An 18,029-nucleotide genomic window follows, 5' to 3' on the forward strand; every position below is an offset into this window, starting at 1 on the left:
ACCTATGTTTTGTTTTTAAGACCTCCTGGAAAGCACATTGGTCGACGCAAGTCGTAAATTAATTGTGCTATATAAATAAAGTTGTTGTTGTTGTTGTTGTTGTTGTTCCCAGTGCCTTGAATTTTCCCCCCCAGATTCACAAACTTTCAAGTATTTCAAGGACCCGTGGGAACTCTGTCTTTTGAATATGTGTGCGTGCAAATGTTCAAAAGGTCGCAAGAAAGAGGACATAGGAGATGCTATGAACTCTGTAAGAGTGAACAGAGGTCTCTTTTATGGCGATACAGTCTCACACTGCTCAATGTGGCTCTATATACACATAGTTTTATGAATCGTAGCATTCATGGGGTGCATATTTAACATAGCTGCACCACTAAAGACCTCTGTAGCTCTATAGCCTCTATTCTGTCATCTTGACCTTGCTTTTTTTAAGCCAGTGTGTTCTGTTCCTCTTGCTCTTTTACAAACTATTACAAGCTGACTTGTTGAAAATAGCCTATACATACTGCGTCCTAATGCTGTTTTTGTAAAACTGAACTTCATGAGACTTTTGGTCTATTTTAGGTAAGGAGGAGTCCTCACAGCAAATCACTAGATTTTGGAATGGAGCCTCTGTGTACCCGTTTCACCACACATATACCCACTCAAGTAAACACACTTAAACGCACAAAAGCACTGTAGCCTCGGTTAAAGCAGTGCTGTGAAATATTTGAAAAGATTAACAGGCCCTCAGAGCATAGGGTAAAGGTCGGACAGGGTCAAGTGTAGTTTTTTTGGGGTAAATTCTGTGTTTGAACTGAGGGCAGGAGAGAGGGAGTGATGAATGAGAGTGAGATGGATGAGTATACCTCTGTTTGAAAGCTTTCTCAGCCATCTCACGTGCAGCTCTCTTAACTTCATCAGGCACGGCGTCTTTCTCCACCTGTGAGATCTGATAAACTTTGTGACCGGCGTCCAGACGGTAGGGGCCACCTTTACCACCAAGACCTGCTGTATCTCTGCCGCCTACAGGAACATATAGGTACTCTGCTGATATATACTGAAGTTTATATATGTATCGTTTAGATTTTTTATTTAGCATTTTAGTTTTGTTTAAATAAATACAAATTAAGGGCAGCAAAACCAATACATCTGACCCTGTCTGTAAAATCAAGGCTAAAGTTTCATTATCTTACTATGAGATTTGGAGCATTAAAGTTTGGTTTCTAATAGACTTAATAATGGCATTGATGCAGATGGGTTGTGACTTACCTGTACCACCAGCCCACTGGTTCCCCCCTACATGAGGGGCATTTTTGGGGTCAAACTTGCCATGTTTAGGGGAGCTAACATCCAGGCCACTATCTCTCTGAATGGTGATCTGAAACAAACACAACATAAGTTTTTTTACACCACACTTCCCTGCTTAGTATTTGTGAATAAACTATAAGCAGTTGAGTTCAGCTTACTGTTTTTGTAACCTGTGCACTGTTATTTTCAAAGTGTGTGATGTTGAATGCAGTTGAATACTTGTCAAATAAATTTGTTAAATAATATTTGTCAAATAAGTGTTTCATTATAATAACATGTGTACAGTTGTTTCGTTTATCATTTATAAAATTAATATCATTGTTATTAATAATTTATAGTAATTTAAATTATAATTGTATATGAAGAGTTTGGTTTCAAAACGCAATAAACGCCATTTTTGAAAAAAAAATGAGTTACTGCCAGAATCAGTATTATATCAGGTCAGTATTAAAAAGTAAATTCTTAATTTTACACAAAATCCAATATCCGCCGTGTTATTCTGTCATCTTTTCTCCCTTTTTTCCCAAAATGCAATAAACGCCACTCCCCCTTTTCTACAGAATGCCATAAATCCACTCCACAGATTACAGCACACCATAACACGCAATGTAAACAATGATGGTGGCGCGTTGAGTACACGGAATCCTAGTTTTCCTCATCTACTTTGTACTTCGTGATCACCAAACAAACAAAAACAAAATAATACTTTAATTGCATTGCTAAACCTGTGATGGTTTTCTGTGACGGGAAAGAAACGTAAGCCATCAACATCTAATAATTTACGCAAGAGGCACTCGGGAGACGGGTGCTTGTTTGCCCGGGCCGACAGCATCAAGTTTCTGTCATGCTAACACATTGACCCCAGGGGATCTTATAAAAAACTTTACATTATTTTACGCAAAGTCAACGAAAATCGAGCAGGACCAAAACATTTTACAGCTGATTGCTGTGAAAAACATTAAGCGACGACATCAAGTATAACCGCAGCAATGACAGTGTTCTTAATATCACAAAGTAAGTGTTTTGATTAATGAAATTAATGTTTATATTTTTAATTAGTGTGTACAACTAGTGAACTAAATGAATATAACATGGCAAAGATGAATGCACATTTATATAGGCTATTGATTCAATAGATTTATAGCATTTTGAATAAAAACTTGTCATGGATTTATTGCATTTTGCGGAAAAAATTATCAGTTTTTGTAATAAATCTTTGAAAATCAAGTTATGGATTTGAATTTTTTATGTTTTTATAACCTAAAGATGCTATGTGAAAGTTTGTAACAGAAAATAGTTGTTTTCATCTTGTCACTTTCTTTGTATAGAAAACACGTTTTACCGAGATTTGTCGAAATGGATTTATTGCGTTTTGGAACCAAACTCTTCATAATAATAAATATAATTATAAACCATATAATATTATAAATTAAATATTGCAAACTTTTTTGGTCAAATAATAATCACATTTCAGTTACTGGCCATCTACGTAGCATTTAAATGTATTTACAATTTTTTTTTGGTTCTGACCTAAAATTACTGTTACATTGCTTTATGATTTTGATTATATGCACACCTATATATATAATATATTATATATACTGTATTTTTTGTATAATCTACTTACATTTACATAAATCATGTGGTATATTTCAAAGATTTCACAGCTTTTTTACCTTACTTTTTAATGTACTTTTAAGTATAAGGGGGCGTGCACATCAAAGCCTTTATGTTGGCGTATGTTTTCAATTGTTTCCAATGGAAGCACGGCATTTTCCAAAAAGCCAGCAGCTGGCTTTTATTCACTCTAAAAGCCGGCGTTCTGCATTTTTTCCACGTTCAGCGTTGAGTGCCGAGAGTTGAAAAATATTCAAATGGGTAAAAAGTTTAGCTTGTCAATGTCAGTTCTCACACGGCCGTCCAATCACAGTGAAGGAGAAGTGGGACAAATATCACAACAACCAACCGGCGCATCGTACAACGACTGCTAAACAAAGCAAAAATATCACAGGAACCGCGTTTTCAGACGCGTTTAAAAGCTTTGGTGTGTACGCCCCATAAAAGTTAAAGGTTTTGGAGTGTATAATGATGACATACATTGGTGTTAAAGGTTACATCAGACGCCAATTTCACAAAAGTTGTCATGTTTCTTTAGGGTATTTCTGAAATGTCTGTAACATTTTTTAGGTAAAATTCCTCAGTGGTTGTGACAAAAAACACCCTTTTTATCTTAAAGGCAGGGTCCATGATCTCTAAAAGCCAAAGTTGATGAAATCACCTAAACAAACCCTACCTTAAATAGAATCTGGGCATTTTTTTGATAGACCCGCCCCACACATACCCAACCCAGCCAACGATGTTGGTTAGTAGACACCCCCCTTATTGCTGATTGGCTACAAGTGTGTTTTGGTACTCGGCCTGACTCCCTTTTCCAAAGTGTTTTTCAGAAATCGTGCACTCCGCCTTTAAACCTGTGTTCAGAGTGATACGTTTAGGTGCATGTCTCTTTAAATGCTAATGAACTACTGCTCACCCCATCAATATCTTTCATGGGTTATGTCGAGACACGTGAAGTAATATTCAAATAACTAGGTAGTTAACTCCAGAACCAAATTGAAACAGGTCGCTGGATGACACATTTTAAATTCTTTTCATAACAAACTGGCTGCATGTGTTCTTAATAGCTTTTTTGAGCTGCAGAAAGCTAACTAAATGCAAAAAATCTAAAAAAGTGAAATTTGTGTCACCTTTAAAGACACTGTGGTGTTGTCAGAGCCCTCATGCGTTAAGAGTTAATGCATATAGTTAGTTTTGTCTATCCAGAGCTGTTTTTACACTGCAAAAACGGTACATCTGAAGGGGCATAAATATGCCCATTGAATGCTGCGATTTCTCCAACACATTTTTTGACAAGTAGGCCGTCTCATCCCCTTTAGCTACTGTCCTCATTTTATGGGACCCCAAGTTTTTTTGTGGTACACATTTCACATCAGCAGCCTTCTGTGTGCATGTGCCTTTCTTTGCACATACAGTATCTGGAGAAGATACCATTAATATTACAAACCACCAGGTTTCTTTTTGATACCCATGCATGCATGCGGAGGGTTGTGGCTTTCTCATGACCTCCACACACTCTTTTACAGCCCCTGCTGTGTGCAATTAACAGTATGAACTTCTATAAACGCTTTAAACAGTTTCATAGGTCAGAGAAGCATTTTGAAGTCTGATTGTGAAGTGATATCATGACAGGACTGTGGGAGAGCAGATTTTCTCATTAAGATAAAGGGCAATCCCCATTACACAACAGTCATGCACACTTTGACCATGCAAGATCTAAGGTTATTGAACTTAGGCATGATTTCAGAAACCAGGTTTAAGGCTAGTCCAAGACTAAAATGCATGTTTAAGTTGTCTTAACTGAAAACAGCTCTCACTGACATATCTTAAAAGTGCAGTGTGTAACTTTTAGAATTAACTATTATGTTTTAATTACCTTAGCATAATACGTTTTTATCTACATACACTGTGGGTCCACTTCCATGGAAGCCACCATTTTGCGTCGCCATGTTTCTACAGAAGCCCTTAATGGACAAACTTTGTTTAATAAGTTGCCTCTGATGTAGACATGTTTGTCCTGTGGCATCTACCGTAGCTTCTCTATGCATTTCAAAAGCGAGGGGTCAGCTGTGGACGAGCCGTTGGTTGCAATTTGCAACCTCACCACTAGATGCCGCTAGAATTTACACACTGCACCTTTAAAATATATCAGTGGCATTATTTTGTCTCAAGATCGCACATCCAGGGGCGTGTCTAGAAGGGGGGCATGGGGTGGCACCGCCCCCCCTTGGAATATGATTGGCCCCCCCTGGTGCCCCCCCTCCAATCTTATTGGGCCAGCTAGATTTACTGTCAACCTGAAAATGCCCACCGCACCATTGGACCAGAGAGCTGTCAATCACTGTTTGATTTGAGACTCGCGCGAACGCGAAGACGAAGCGAGCACAGTAGTTGTGAGTATTATGACTTAACGAAAGGTTAGTGTTTTCCCACACACACACACCAGTTCTCTGTGCACGAGCTCTCTCTCTCCCTCCCTATGGTGCGGTATGCGCGCGCACGCTTAACAGTATTATCTGATATTTTTGAATTTGCGCTGAATTGTCTGCGCTCTACGCGATCTACAATAAAACTATCACTCGCATTTAAAATTAAAAGCGCTCATAAACACAATCAGATTAGAAGATCAACCCTGCATGAGACACACAGATAATCCGAAATCACCTCGTATCAGCTCTTCAATGTAAATTGTATCAGACAATGTCGCATTTAAATTAGGATTTTAGCAGTATAAAGTAACAGCTGGTTGGATTAAACACGATGTGTTACTGGGTCGTGTTTAGTCACTAGCTTAAACTCTTTCTTGTTGTCTGACAACATATCAGATAATATGTAAAAATAGCATTCAGTTGTGTTAAAATACAATATAGGCTAATAAACAATGAAAGTCAGATCAGACAGAGTAGAAAAACAAATTTTTAAGTAGGCTAATATTTTCCCAAAATCCTGATATGTCAGAATGTTAACTAATACCAGCTACACGCAATGTAGATAGCCTACTTAAAGGAACAGTTCACTTAATTTAAATGGTCATATACCTAAACTTGTTTCAAACCTGTATGAGTTTCTCTCTTCTGCTGAACACAAAAAAGAAAAGAGTTAAGAATGTCGGTAACCAAAATCAGTTGATGGATCCCATTGACTTCATATGTAGGAACAAAATAACATGCAGTCAATGGGGTTCATCAACTTTCTGGCTACTAAGATTCTTCAAAATATTTTATTTTGTTTTCAGCCGAAGAAAAACTCATACAGGTTTGAAATAACTCTAGGATGAGTAAATTATGACAATTTATTTAAAGTGAACTATTCTGGAACAGAACTGTTGTTTAATCCATGCAAAATACAAAAAATTAATACCATCTATATTAGAACATGTGGCATTGCACAAGATTTTGTGAACCATGCTTAATATTTTCTTAACCAGTATTTATTTTCATTTGAATTTTTTGATTGGCCCCCCTGACTGGTTCTTGGTCCCCCCTGTGCCCCCCCATTTATAAAATCCTGGAATCGCCCCTGCGCACATCATGCTTTTTGAAAGGTGGTTTGTAAACAAAACATTTTTTTTCTGATAGTGTGTTTGCAAAATAACAATGTAAATGTCCCAAAGGCTGATTGTCCTGGCGTATGATTTAGCTTTCTTCATTAGAAAACAAAACAGAAAATGTGAAAAATGTTTTTATGCTGCTCTCTGCATTGAAAGCATATATTTACCAGTGGTTTAATCCAAAATGGGCTAAAGAGCAGCATAAAAATGACCAAAAAAAGTCTACTTTTAGGTCAATGACAATTTTTTAGGTCAATTTTTTTTTTAGGAAAACATTGCAGGATTTTTCTCATTTTAATGGACTTTAATAGACACCAACAATTAATACTTAACTCAACACGTAACAGTTTTTTTCAACGGAGTTTCAAAGGACTATAAACAATCCCAAAAGTGGCATAAGGGTCTTATCTAGCGAAACGAGGACGAACGCGAAACTCCGCCCCAGTGTTTACAAGTGTGTTGAAAGAGGACCGTTCCTACGTTGTTGTATGTCAACTGATACTAATTAATGTCTTTGTGTCAGTTTATTGTTTAAAATGGTCCGCAAATGTGCGTTTTATATATGTAACACGTGACCTCCCTACGTCACTACGCATTTATGTTAGGTCATGCTGGACCGGATCTAGACGAGAAGTTGTGCTTTAATAGTGTACATTTGTTATTTTTCTTGTCAAAAATGACAATCGTCTTGCTAGATAAGACCCTTATGCCTCGTTTGGGATTGTTTGTGGTCCTTTGAAACTCAGTTGAAAACTGTTACATGTTGAGTTAAGTGTTAATTGTTGGTGTCTATTAAAGTCCATTAAAATGAGAAAAATCCTGCAAAGTTTTCCTCAAAAAACATAATTTCTTCTCGACTGAACAAAGAAAGACATCAACATTTTGGATGACACGGTGGTGAGTAAATTATCTGGATTTTTCTTTTAAGAAAATGGACTAATCCTTTAAATCTTATTTACAACTTTTCATAATTCAAGTAAATGTGTTTGGATACGTCTTAATGTGTACATGTGCGAATGAGATTTTAGATATGGTGAGGGTAGGTTATGAGAAATAAACTTTTTTGTTTATGTGCCATGTAAACAGTATAACGTTTTGTAACAAAATAAGGGGGGAAATAAGAAATGTTGGGTAAATTATTCCATTAAATCCTCTATTTTAAGACATGACTGTCTGCCATAATGTAAAGAAACCTGTGCAATAACAACAACATGGTATAAAGTATAAAAATATAAACAATTCAAAATTTGTTAAAAAAAACCTTAAATGACTCTTTAGGCAAAATATTAAAACCAATTTTCATGACGTTACTGTATTTTGGATTCATTGTTGTGATCTGTGAGTGATAAAATATGCACAAAATAAAGGTCATGCACTTTTCAACATTTCACAACATTTCAGTGTTTCACTGTGTGTTGCGTGACAATGTGTCTGAGTGTGTGAAGATGGAGAGAGAGAGAGAGAGAGAGAGAGAGAGAGAGAGAGAGAGAGAGAGAGAGAGAGAGAGAGAGAGAGAGAGCTGAAGAGGTGCTGAAGGATAAATGTGGCATGCAAATAAAGATATTTGGCCTATGCACAGAAAATGCATCATGGCAGGTGACAGATAATTGACAAATAATGAAGCACTTTGCATGCTTGTTCAAGATTTCAAATGCAATAAAAGACTCTCAGTTTTCACAGTGTTTAGTCTGAGAGAGAGGTAGCACAGGGACGCTGTGGTAGAGAAACATTCAATTCCCTTCTCTATGAACGATCAGTGACAGTTCTGTTTATGATAACAAGATTTGTGTGTGTAACGTGGTATCAGATTAGCCAAGATTTAACAGCTTAAATATGAAACAGCTACATGTGCCTATAACTCACACAACCAGAAGGAACGTGATTTGTTGTTTCAGAAACTTTAGACAGGCAGACAGAGATACTTTTGTCTCTGTCACAGCAGTGGAGTGCTGTTAAACTGTCTCGGCAAAGAAACGCTGTGTTAGTTTTAACTACTTCGTTTTATTAAAGTTAAGGCAACCTTTAAAAGCTTTGTTAATGATTACACATCTTTAACACAGAGTAATATACTGACATACCATTCATACACTTACACAAAAAAAACCCAATACATTTAGACACAGTGATACAAATACAGTGGCACTGTGAAGATTTTATGTTGGTGGAATACAATATTAAACAACAATATAAAAAGTTTCTAGGCCAATAGAAAAACTATAAATAAAGTGTATAGGATATAACTTTGAATTGTTTTATCCAAATGGTGACACTTTACAATGAGGTTGTATTTGTTAACAATAAAACAAAGATTAATAAATTCATAAAAAGCCCATATTGCATTTTCAGGTGTACTTCTTTAAATTACAAAAATCTTTTATAAAAAACGCTAATTTCTTAGCCTGGGTGCCAGACGATCTTAGCCCCGCCCACAACATTTTGAGGATGGGAAGATCGGTCTGGGGTTTCTCCGTTGAGGAGCTACTATGCTAGACCCAAGGCTGGTCGAACCAATCAAATTGTCAGGGCGGGCTTTATACGATAGTGGACAAAGTATCAACAGTAACGTAATCAACCACGTCACCAAAGAGCGCGTGTGTTGAATGGGTGCCGCTGTAGAATTCAGATGTGTGGATTCTGACATTGAGTCTGTTCTAAAAGATATCGACAGAGCAAGAGAAACGCGAGCAAGGCATTTGTTTATGTTTTCGCCGTCCTTTCTATGGAGGACCAAGTTAAAGAAGCAACTGAAATGGTTATCACAGCGATGCAACACGGCGTGCATGACGAGATGGATATAATTAGCGGTCGTTGCCAGCTTTTTTTCGGAAGCCCGGAATCGTGGCTGCTGAATAAGAAGTGAAGGGACATGCTAGGCTCCGATATTTTTCAAGCAAACGTAATGGGTATCGTCGTGGATGAAGTTCACCTAATGTACAAATGATAAGAGATAGTCTGACTGTATGACTTAGTAAATACTTAATGTTGTGATATAAATGAAATGTTGTAAACATAGTAGGTGTTGATGTACATTCGCTAACTCAGTATAATCACAATGTTAGTGTCATTGTAGCGAAATAACTAGCAGTTCGGTCAGGCTGGCAAAAGACGTCATTTCAACATAGGTCACACACTCCGTTGCTCTGATTGGTCGTAGGTCTATCCAATTGAGTGCAGAGGCATTTTTCGGTTGAGACACGCCTCATAATTTTAGCTCAATGGAGCGGTATCAGACTCAAATTCTGACTAGAATTGAGTATGACAACGTCAGGCTACTAATTTCCTCCCCTCCTCGAAACAATCTCCCTTTACTTTCGGTCACAAGGAATGGCACGTGGGTGGGGCCCGGGAAAAGATCACAGCAATTAGCAAATACCAACATGATCAATGATCCAATCAACTCTCGATGAATGAAAGCAAGTCCCGCCCTACCTTTTATTCTCATTTCAGAAATGTTCACTCGTATACATGCCACGACGAGGAAATAAGACAATCGCTACTTCAGTTTCATTGCGACTTTAACCATCACATGTCACGCGATTTCACAGTTTTAAACAGTAAATATATAAATTCATAGCCGTCAATTTATCAACATATATTTGAAGAGTTTGGTTCCAAAACGTGATAAATGCCATTTAAATAAATGAGTTACCACCAAAATCAGGTCAGTGATAAAAGTAAATTCTTAATTTTACACAAAACTGATATCCGCCGTTTTATTCTGTCATCTTTTCTCCTGTTTTCCCAAAACGTGATATATGCCACTCCTCCTTCTCTGCAGAATGCAATAAATCCGCTCAACCAATAACAGCGCATTATTCCACGCATTGTAAACAATAATGGCGGTGCATTGAATACACACAGAATCCTATTTTTCATTTATTTCATTTTCTTTGTACTTCGTGATCACCAAACAAACAAAATAATACTTTTGATGACATTAATAAACCTGTGGTGGGAAAGAAATTTAAGGCACTCGGGTGACGGAAAATGCCGGCTGTTGCTTGTTCTCACATGACAGCATCAAGCTTCTGTCATGCTAACACATTGAATTCAGGGGATCTTATGAAAAACTTTCCATTATTTTACTTGAAGTCAACGAAAATCCAGCAGGACCAAAACATTTTACAGCTGATCGCTGTCAAACCAGTATGACAGCAGCAATGACAGTGTTCTTAATATGACAAAGTAAGTGTTTTGATTAATGCCGTTATTGTTTATTTTTATAATCAGTGTATACTACTAGTCAACTAAGGCTGCGTTTACATTTTGCATTAACATGCGATCTCGGTGATCCGTTCACGCAGATCCGATCATCCGTATATCAGGACACGGCGCGTTTACATTTGTCACATTCTGTATCTGGATGTGTGATCGGATCCCGTTCAGGGAGACGTGCGCTGGGTGGATAGCTGTCAATCACGGATGGCTACAGCTGTCTTTAGCCACATGATAGGGTTGTCGCGGTAACCGCAATCCCGTATTGTACCGTGTTACTGAGAAGCAAACAGCAGAGAATAACTAGAAAAACCCAAAAACCGTGATGTTCTCATTTTAAGCTTTATTTTTTATCCTTAAAAAGGCTTTATCTTTGTTTATCTGCAACGTCTGTGCCAGGATGCACGTTTCAGCCGATGTAACGTTACCTGAACTTGACTTTCACCCGCATGCTTTTCATCATCAACAAAATCCGTGTGAAACATTAGGATGACCATCCCGACTTTTTAGTCTGCCTGTATTTATACGTTTTTGATTTATGATTACGAATATGATGAACTAAAACAGCTAACAAATTCCTAAATTTCCTGTTCATGTCTCCCTCTATAGTGCGTGTAATGTAATTTACAAACACATTTAGTAACCTACTTTGTATAAAACCAACATTGAATAAATGTATTTAGTTAATGTTATTATGGTTTGTACGTGTTTTCAAGTAACTTAAAATGTGTTAAATGAGACAGAACCTGCTGACTGACCAGAAAGAAGCGCAACATTCACGTTGATAAGTCGCCATAAAAACTCAAACATTATAACGATTTATTCAATTCTGCCATTAATTATTAAATCACTCCATAAATAGTGGAAACATGTTAAACATATGACTGAATAAGTTACATACAGTCAGCAGTGTTAAAATGCGTTTGTATATCGATTTATTTCAAGAAACGTTTAAGCTAGCTAGCATTTCTCCACAAATATATGCGTCTCTCGCCTGCCCTCCATGACATAATGTCCTTTATTTTTGACAGCTGTCAGTAAGAGGAGATGATAGTGGGCGGGGGTGTTTACACTTGTCTTTTCAATGTGTATGTGGACAACATCCGGATACAGGTCGCATGTTAATGCCAAGTGTAAACGCAGCCTTTATGAATATAACATGGCAAAGATGAATGCAAAAAAAAAAAAAAAACTTGTCATGGATTTATTGCATTTTGAGGGGAAAAAATCTGTTTTTATAATAAATTTTTGAAAATCAAATTATGGATGTGAATTTTTTTATGTTTTTATAACCTAAAGATGCTATGTGAAAGTTTGTAACAGAAAATAGCGGTTTTCATCTTGTCACTTTTTTGGTATAGAAAACACTTTTTTACCCAAATTAGTCAAAATGGATTTATTGCGTTTTGGAACCAAACTTTTCATTTATACTAAGCTTGCTTGGTTTCTACTAAATATTTGCTTGGCTCACTTGAATTAGTTTTAGACTACTGGACATGATGTAACAGTGCTTTAAAAGATGCCTATTTACAAAAACTCTAAAGACGCAGTCACTGTCTGAGAAGCAAGACATTCGCCATTGACTTTACACAGCCAGTGTCCTCCTGGCAGAGATCAGAGAGTCACTGTGCTGGCGTGTTTGTCTCCAGACAGAACTGTTTTTGGAGTGATGCCACACGGTTCATTATAGCTGTCCAGCGGTCAGCGCAGGAACTTCGCTTGGAATGTAAAGAATGCCGGTGTTTTGAGGTGGTTTCCCTAAAACAAAGTGTTCACTAAAGGACTCACATTCAGCTGACCACTGGAGACTTACCAAAGGCCACAGACCCCTTAAATACATCAGTGCTAAGTACTCACTGGTTTATTCATTCACAATTCCACTTTATACACCCTTTCACAGCAACAACAATCTAGGCTGTAAGATATGGAAAGAACTTTGAGTCCAATTTTATAGTAGGTGTGTGCATACCTAGCATTTACTTGCATAACTTAATACAATGTATCTATTGTGTATGAATGTTCTGTTAAGTTGTACTAAAATGTTTAACGTACATTACACTTTTAAATCTATCCCTAAACCGACCAATAACAATGTGTGTTTGCACAGTACATTGTATCACATTTTTTTATTATTCACAGTAAAAAATACCCTAGCAGGAGTTTTTATAAAAGTTTGGTTTCAGTCACCAGCATTTGCGTGTGGACAAACGGCCAAACCGCATAGAAAAAGGTACAGTTTAGAAAAATTGCTGTTTTAATGCAGCTCTAAACAATCCCAACCGATGCATAAGGGTCTTATCTAGCAAAACGATTGTCATTTTTGCCAAAAAATAAAAAAGAAGTCATTTTTAACCAAACTTCTCATCTTGCACTAGCCTTGTGATGCACCAGCGTGACCTTACGTATTATGTAATCCCGTCGAGAGGTCACGCATGACGTATGCGAAACTACTGCTCCAGTGTTTACAAGTGTGAAGAAAGAGGACCGTTCAGACGTTGTCAGTTTATTGTTTAAAATGGTTCACAAGTGTGTGTTTCACATGTAACCTTTCAAAGTGATTACATAAAGTCGCACTGGCACGTCACATGGCTAGTGCAAGACAAGAAGTTGTGGTGTTAATTGGCGAAAATGACAATGGTTTTGCTAGATAAGACCCTTATGCATCAGTTGGGATCATTTAGAGGCCTTTGAAACTGCATTGAAACTGTAAACTGTTGAGGTCCACTAAAGTTCAGAAGAAAAAAAAACAAACAGAAGAGATACAGAGATACTTCAAACTATAGCTGTCACATTAATTATCTGATTTCTATTAAATAGTATTAAGTCTGACTGCGTGTTTATACATATATTCATAGATATAGAATAATAAGAGACAAATATAATGCCTAGAGTAAGGCACTATCTTTGTAAAGCTGCTTTGAAAAAACATAAGTTAAGTACTAACTCTGAGATTTTAAGTATTTTTATGAGTTACCACAAAAGCTAATAAATGAATGGCAAAAACACAACTGTTACAACACTGCTTATTCAATATGTACAATAAACAGATAATAATAATAATGTTACTAAATTCTAAACATTTATAAAAAAAGGGAATATCCCGCACACTATTAGCTTGCAAAATATTTTAAAAAATTCATTGCGACGTTTCGATCACAAGATCTTCCTCAGGCATATCCTAATTCTAAATACTAAATTCTAAACAAAAATGCAATTCACAATAGTCTTGTATCGTGATATGCATCGTATCGCGGCCATGTATCGGGATACGTATCGTATCAGGAAATTGTTGGTGATACACAGCCCTAGTTTTGATATGAAGGAGGGAGATCACAACGCTCAAAAAGGCCGCTCTAGTCCCGCCTCCCAGTAAAAAAAAGAGCAAAACTCTTTGGGAGAGGAACTTTGCTCATGCGCAGAATTGACTAGAGGTGTTGCAAATATGTCGGCGTGGTGACGTGACTTTCTTAAAAGGACTTTCCCTGAACGTTGCGCCAGAATGCATTCAGTTTCGTTTTTATTATAAACATTATTATTTGCAGAGATGGACAAAACCACAACAAAATATTATAAACCTTAAAGGAATAGTCTACTCATTTTCAATATTAAAATATGTTATTACCTTAACTAAGAATTGTTGATACATCCCTCTATCATCTGTCTGCGACGCTTCGATAGCATTTAGCTTAGCCCCATTCATTCAATGGTACCATTTAGATATAAAGTTAGAAGTGACCAAACACATCAACGTTTTTCCTATTTAAGACGAGTAGTTATACGAGCAAGTTTGGTGGTACAAAATAAAACGTAGCGCTTTTCTAAGTGGATTTAAAAGAGGAACTATATTTTATGGCGTAATAGCACTTTTGGGAGTACTTCGACTCGGCGCAGTAACATTATGAGAGGGAGAAGGGGAGTGGACTTTTCAGGCGAGTCGAAGTACTCCCAAAAGTGCTATTATGCCATAAAATATAGCTCCTCTTTTAAATCTGCTTAGAAAAGCGCTACGTTTTATTTTGTACAACCAAACTTGCTCGTATAACTACTCGTCTTAAATAGGAAAAACGTTGATGTGTTTGGTCACTTCTAACTTTATCTCTAAATGGTACCATTGAATGAATGGGGCTAAGCTAAATGCTATCGAAGCGTCGCAGCGCGCTCCAGCGCTTACGTGCACGCACACAGATGATAGAGGGATGTATCAACAGTTCTTAGTTAAGGTAATAACATATTTTAATATTGAAAATGAGTAGACTATTCCTTTAACTTACAAACATGGTTTTACAATGGTGAAACCACATCGGATCACCATATTTCATTGATATGTTAACATTACTCTGCATTTATGAACTCTACATTTTATTGTGGTGTTTTTAACATAAAAATAGATCCATGTCATGCATAAAAACACTGAATGAAAAGCTGTTTTTGTGAATATAAATGACAGCTACCAATTCCTGTGTGCCAGAAAAGCCAATTTAAATTTTTATATTTTTACTTCTAAAGTTTGGTACATGAAAAAAACTCTTTGAAAAAACTTTGAGAAACTGTTTTATGACTGTGTGTTACGTCACTGTACATTCAGGAATCCCACATAATGGGACCATAAGCATCAAGCGGTTTGAACAATACAAAACCTGGAAAATAAATTCTTAAGGAGGGTTCAGTGCCTGGAATCAAACCACATCAGCATAGCAAGCACCACAGTTGCCTATCAACTACATTTAAAATGTCTCTTGACATGTGTGGATTTAGGGCAGACATGGCCTAGTGGTCAGAGAGTTGTAACCTGAAGGTCATGGTTCGATTCCTACAGCCGACTAAGGTGCCCTTGAGCAATGCACCTGATAGCTGCCCACTGCTCTAGATGTATATGTGTGTTCATTACTTACTGCATGGCTTAAATGCAAAGGTCACATTCCAAGTACGGGTTACCATACACTGGCAATTATGTGAATTGAAATTATGTTATTTCAAGTCACATTTTGCCTAAACCCATGTCAGCCTCTTATACTGCCCATTGCTAGCCATGTTAATACACATTTGAAGTTAATCAAAACTTTTCATAAAAGGTTAATCATTTCCTTTTTAAATATTTACATTTAGAACCACTAAAATCCTCTTATATAATTAACAGATTATTTAAAGGGGACATTTCACAAGACGTTTTTTATATGGATCATTTATTATAACATGTTAAAACTGCCAGTTTGTAGTTTGTTTTGGCGTGTGTCGCTATAAATGCAAATGAGCTGATGAAATGCAAACAGTGATCACCATAATGGTGGTTTGTTGAAATTGAAACTCAATTATGCTGTCAATTATTTTTTTCTCTCTCTCTTTCTCTTTGCACTAAATGGCAGGGTTGGATAGTGCAGATTAAGGGGCGGTATTATTATAATAATTCTGACATCACAAAGGGAGCCAAATTTAAATTAGCTATTTTTTCACATGCTTGCAAAGAATGGTTTACCAAAACTAAGTTACTGGGTTGATCTTTTTCACATTTTCTAGGTTGATAGAAGCCCGGAGACCCAATTATAGCACTTAAACATGGAAAAAGTCAGATTTTTATAATATGTCCCCTTTAAAAAACCTGCTATTGATTCCTGATTTTAGCTGCTTACATTTTTAAAGCTACATAAAGGACTGGAATGACACCATGTGACGCAAAAGCAATGACACAGAAAGATCAGTGTCAAGAGGTCACCCCTGAACACATGACCAGCTCCTGTTATACTGTCATAGCTCAGGCCATATCTCATGTTCCTTACACTTTAAATTACACTTTCACTTTAAATAAAACTAGTTGCTTTTGCAACTAAGACTAAAGAAAGATCTCTGTTATGATTCACTAACCCCCATGTATGTAAATTGTTACAATTATATAAGGATTTTTTTTGTGGATTTTGCTACTGTACATACTAAATAACTGTATGTCAATTTTCTCAGTGTAGTTTTAATAACAGTTTTTAAAGTTAATCACTTGAAATAATCAGAGTTAATTTACATTTTTGAAGTTTAAACAACTTAATGCAAGTCAATTCAACCTACATTTTCAAGTTTTGACTAGTGATAAGTTAACATAACTTAGAAAAACAAGTTTAAATTGTTTAACTTGTTAAATATGGTTTAATTTTATACAGTGCTGCTACTGCTCACATGAACATTTCTGCAAATCATATCAAGTTTCTGATCGCATTAGATCATTGACATTTTAGCTGAAGTCACTCTCTTTTCTCGTCTTGTCGTATTTTCTCATTGTGTGAGTCACAGTGTCCGCTCATTTCCCGCCAGACAGACTGCATATCTTTATCCTGCATCACTACAGCTTTCCAACACATCTGCTACCCTGATCACTTTATAAATACATACATACCGGCATACATGTATGGAGTAGGGCAGATCTGACGTCAGGGTTAGAAATTCCCTGCATGACTGTGTACTGCGACCCAACAGTCCTAATGGACATGTCCATTGCAGACCAAGAGAATATTCAGACATTGATGAATGTTCTCTATATGCAATGGCAGCCATAATATAACTACTAAGTCATTGGCATAAATTTTAACATACACTGAAAAAAATTATTCATTGAATTTAATCAATTTTTTAAGGTAAGTGGTTGCAATCAATTTATTTAAGCTACATTTAAACAAAAGTTGTATATTTTATTTTACGTTACTAATCTTTTTTGTTTAAATGTAGCTTAAATAAATTGATTGCAACCACTTACCTTAAAAAAATGTATTAAATTCAATGAATAGTTTTTTTCAGTGTACATGAGGTTGCTTTTTACACAGCTTCTTATAAAATAGATCCACATGATTCATTTAAAGGAAATATTTCTTTATGTGAGAAAAAATGTAAAACTAGCACTGCTATGTAGGAAACTGGTTACTAGAGACAAGTATCAATAACATAGTAGTCATTAAGTTGACATTAAAATAGCTAAACGCAGGTCAATGCCATGACCTTGACTGATCAGGAAGCATTCCTATTATAATGCAAAATTTATTTCATTATATATTATACCTCTTTGGGCACTTTTTAAATATTCTTATAAATGTAAACAATTTACAAAATGTACGATAATGTCTGTAGTGCTGGAATTGATAATGCACTTGCTACAACCATGAATATATGTGACCCTGAGATTACTCAGTCAATATTAAAGATATCAAGGTTATATTTCTAAAAAAAAATTCTTTATGCTATTTAGCAAGAATTTATGTAGAAAACAGTAAATCACAAAAAAAGACTTTACACTCTAAAAAATGATGTGTTGGATTTACTTAAAATATATATGCCCCATTTTTGCATCACACTTTTCAAGTATTCCCAACTTTGATAGTTT

General features: G+C 36.3%; 1 protein-coding gene across 1 annotated transcript in view; it reads right to left on the minus strand.

Annotated features, from left to right (window-relative positions):
- vwa8 (von Willebrand factor A domain containing 8) overlaps positions 1-18,029 on the minus strand; it is a 146,785-nt gene that overhangs the window by 43,779 nt on the left and 84,977 nt on the right. The window contains exons 37-38 of the mRNA XM_055215439.2: positions 1,252-1,360; positions 849-1,005 (exon numbers count right to left, since the gene is read on the minus strand). Of these exons, the coding sequence (XP_055071414.2) occupies positions 849-1,005; positions 1,252-1,360 (266 nt within the window). The remainder of the gene's footprint in view (positions 1-848; positions 1,006-1,251; positions 1,361-18,029) is intronic.

Source organism: Misgurnus anguillicaudatus, chromosome 17 (assembly GCF_027580225.2).
Source record: "Misgurnus anguillicaudatus chromosome 17, ASM2758022v2, whole genome shotgun sequence".
Taxonomy (NCBI): Eukaryota; Metazoa; Chordata; class Actinopteri; order Cypriniformes; family Cobitidae; genus Misgurnus; species Misgurnus anguillicaudatus.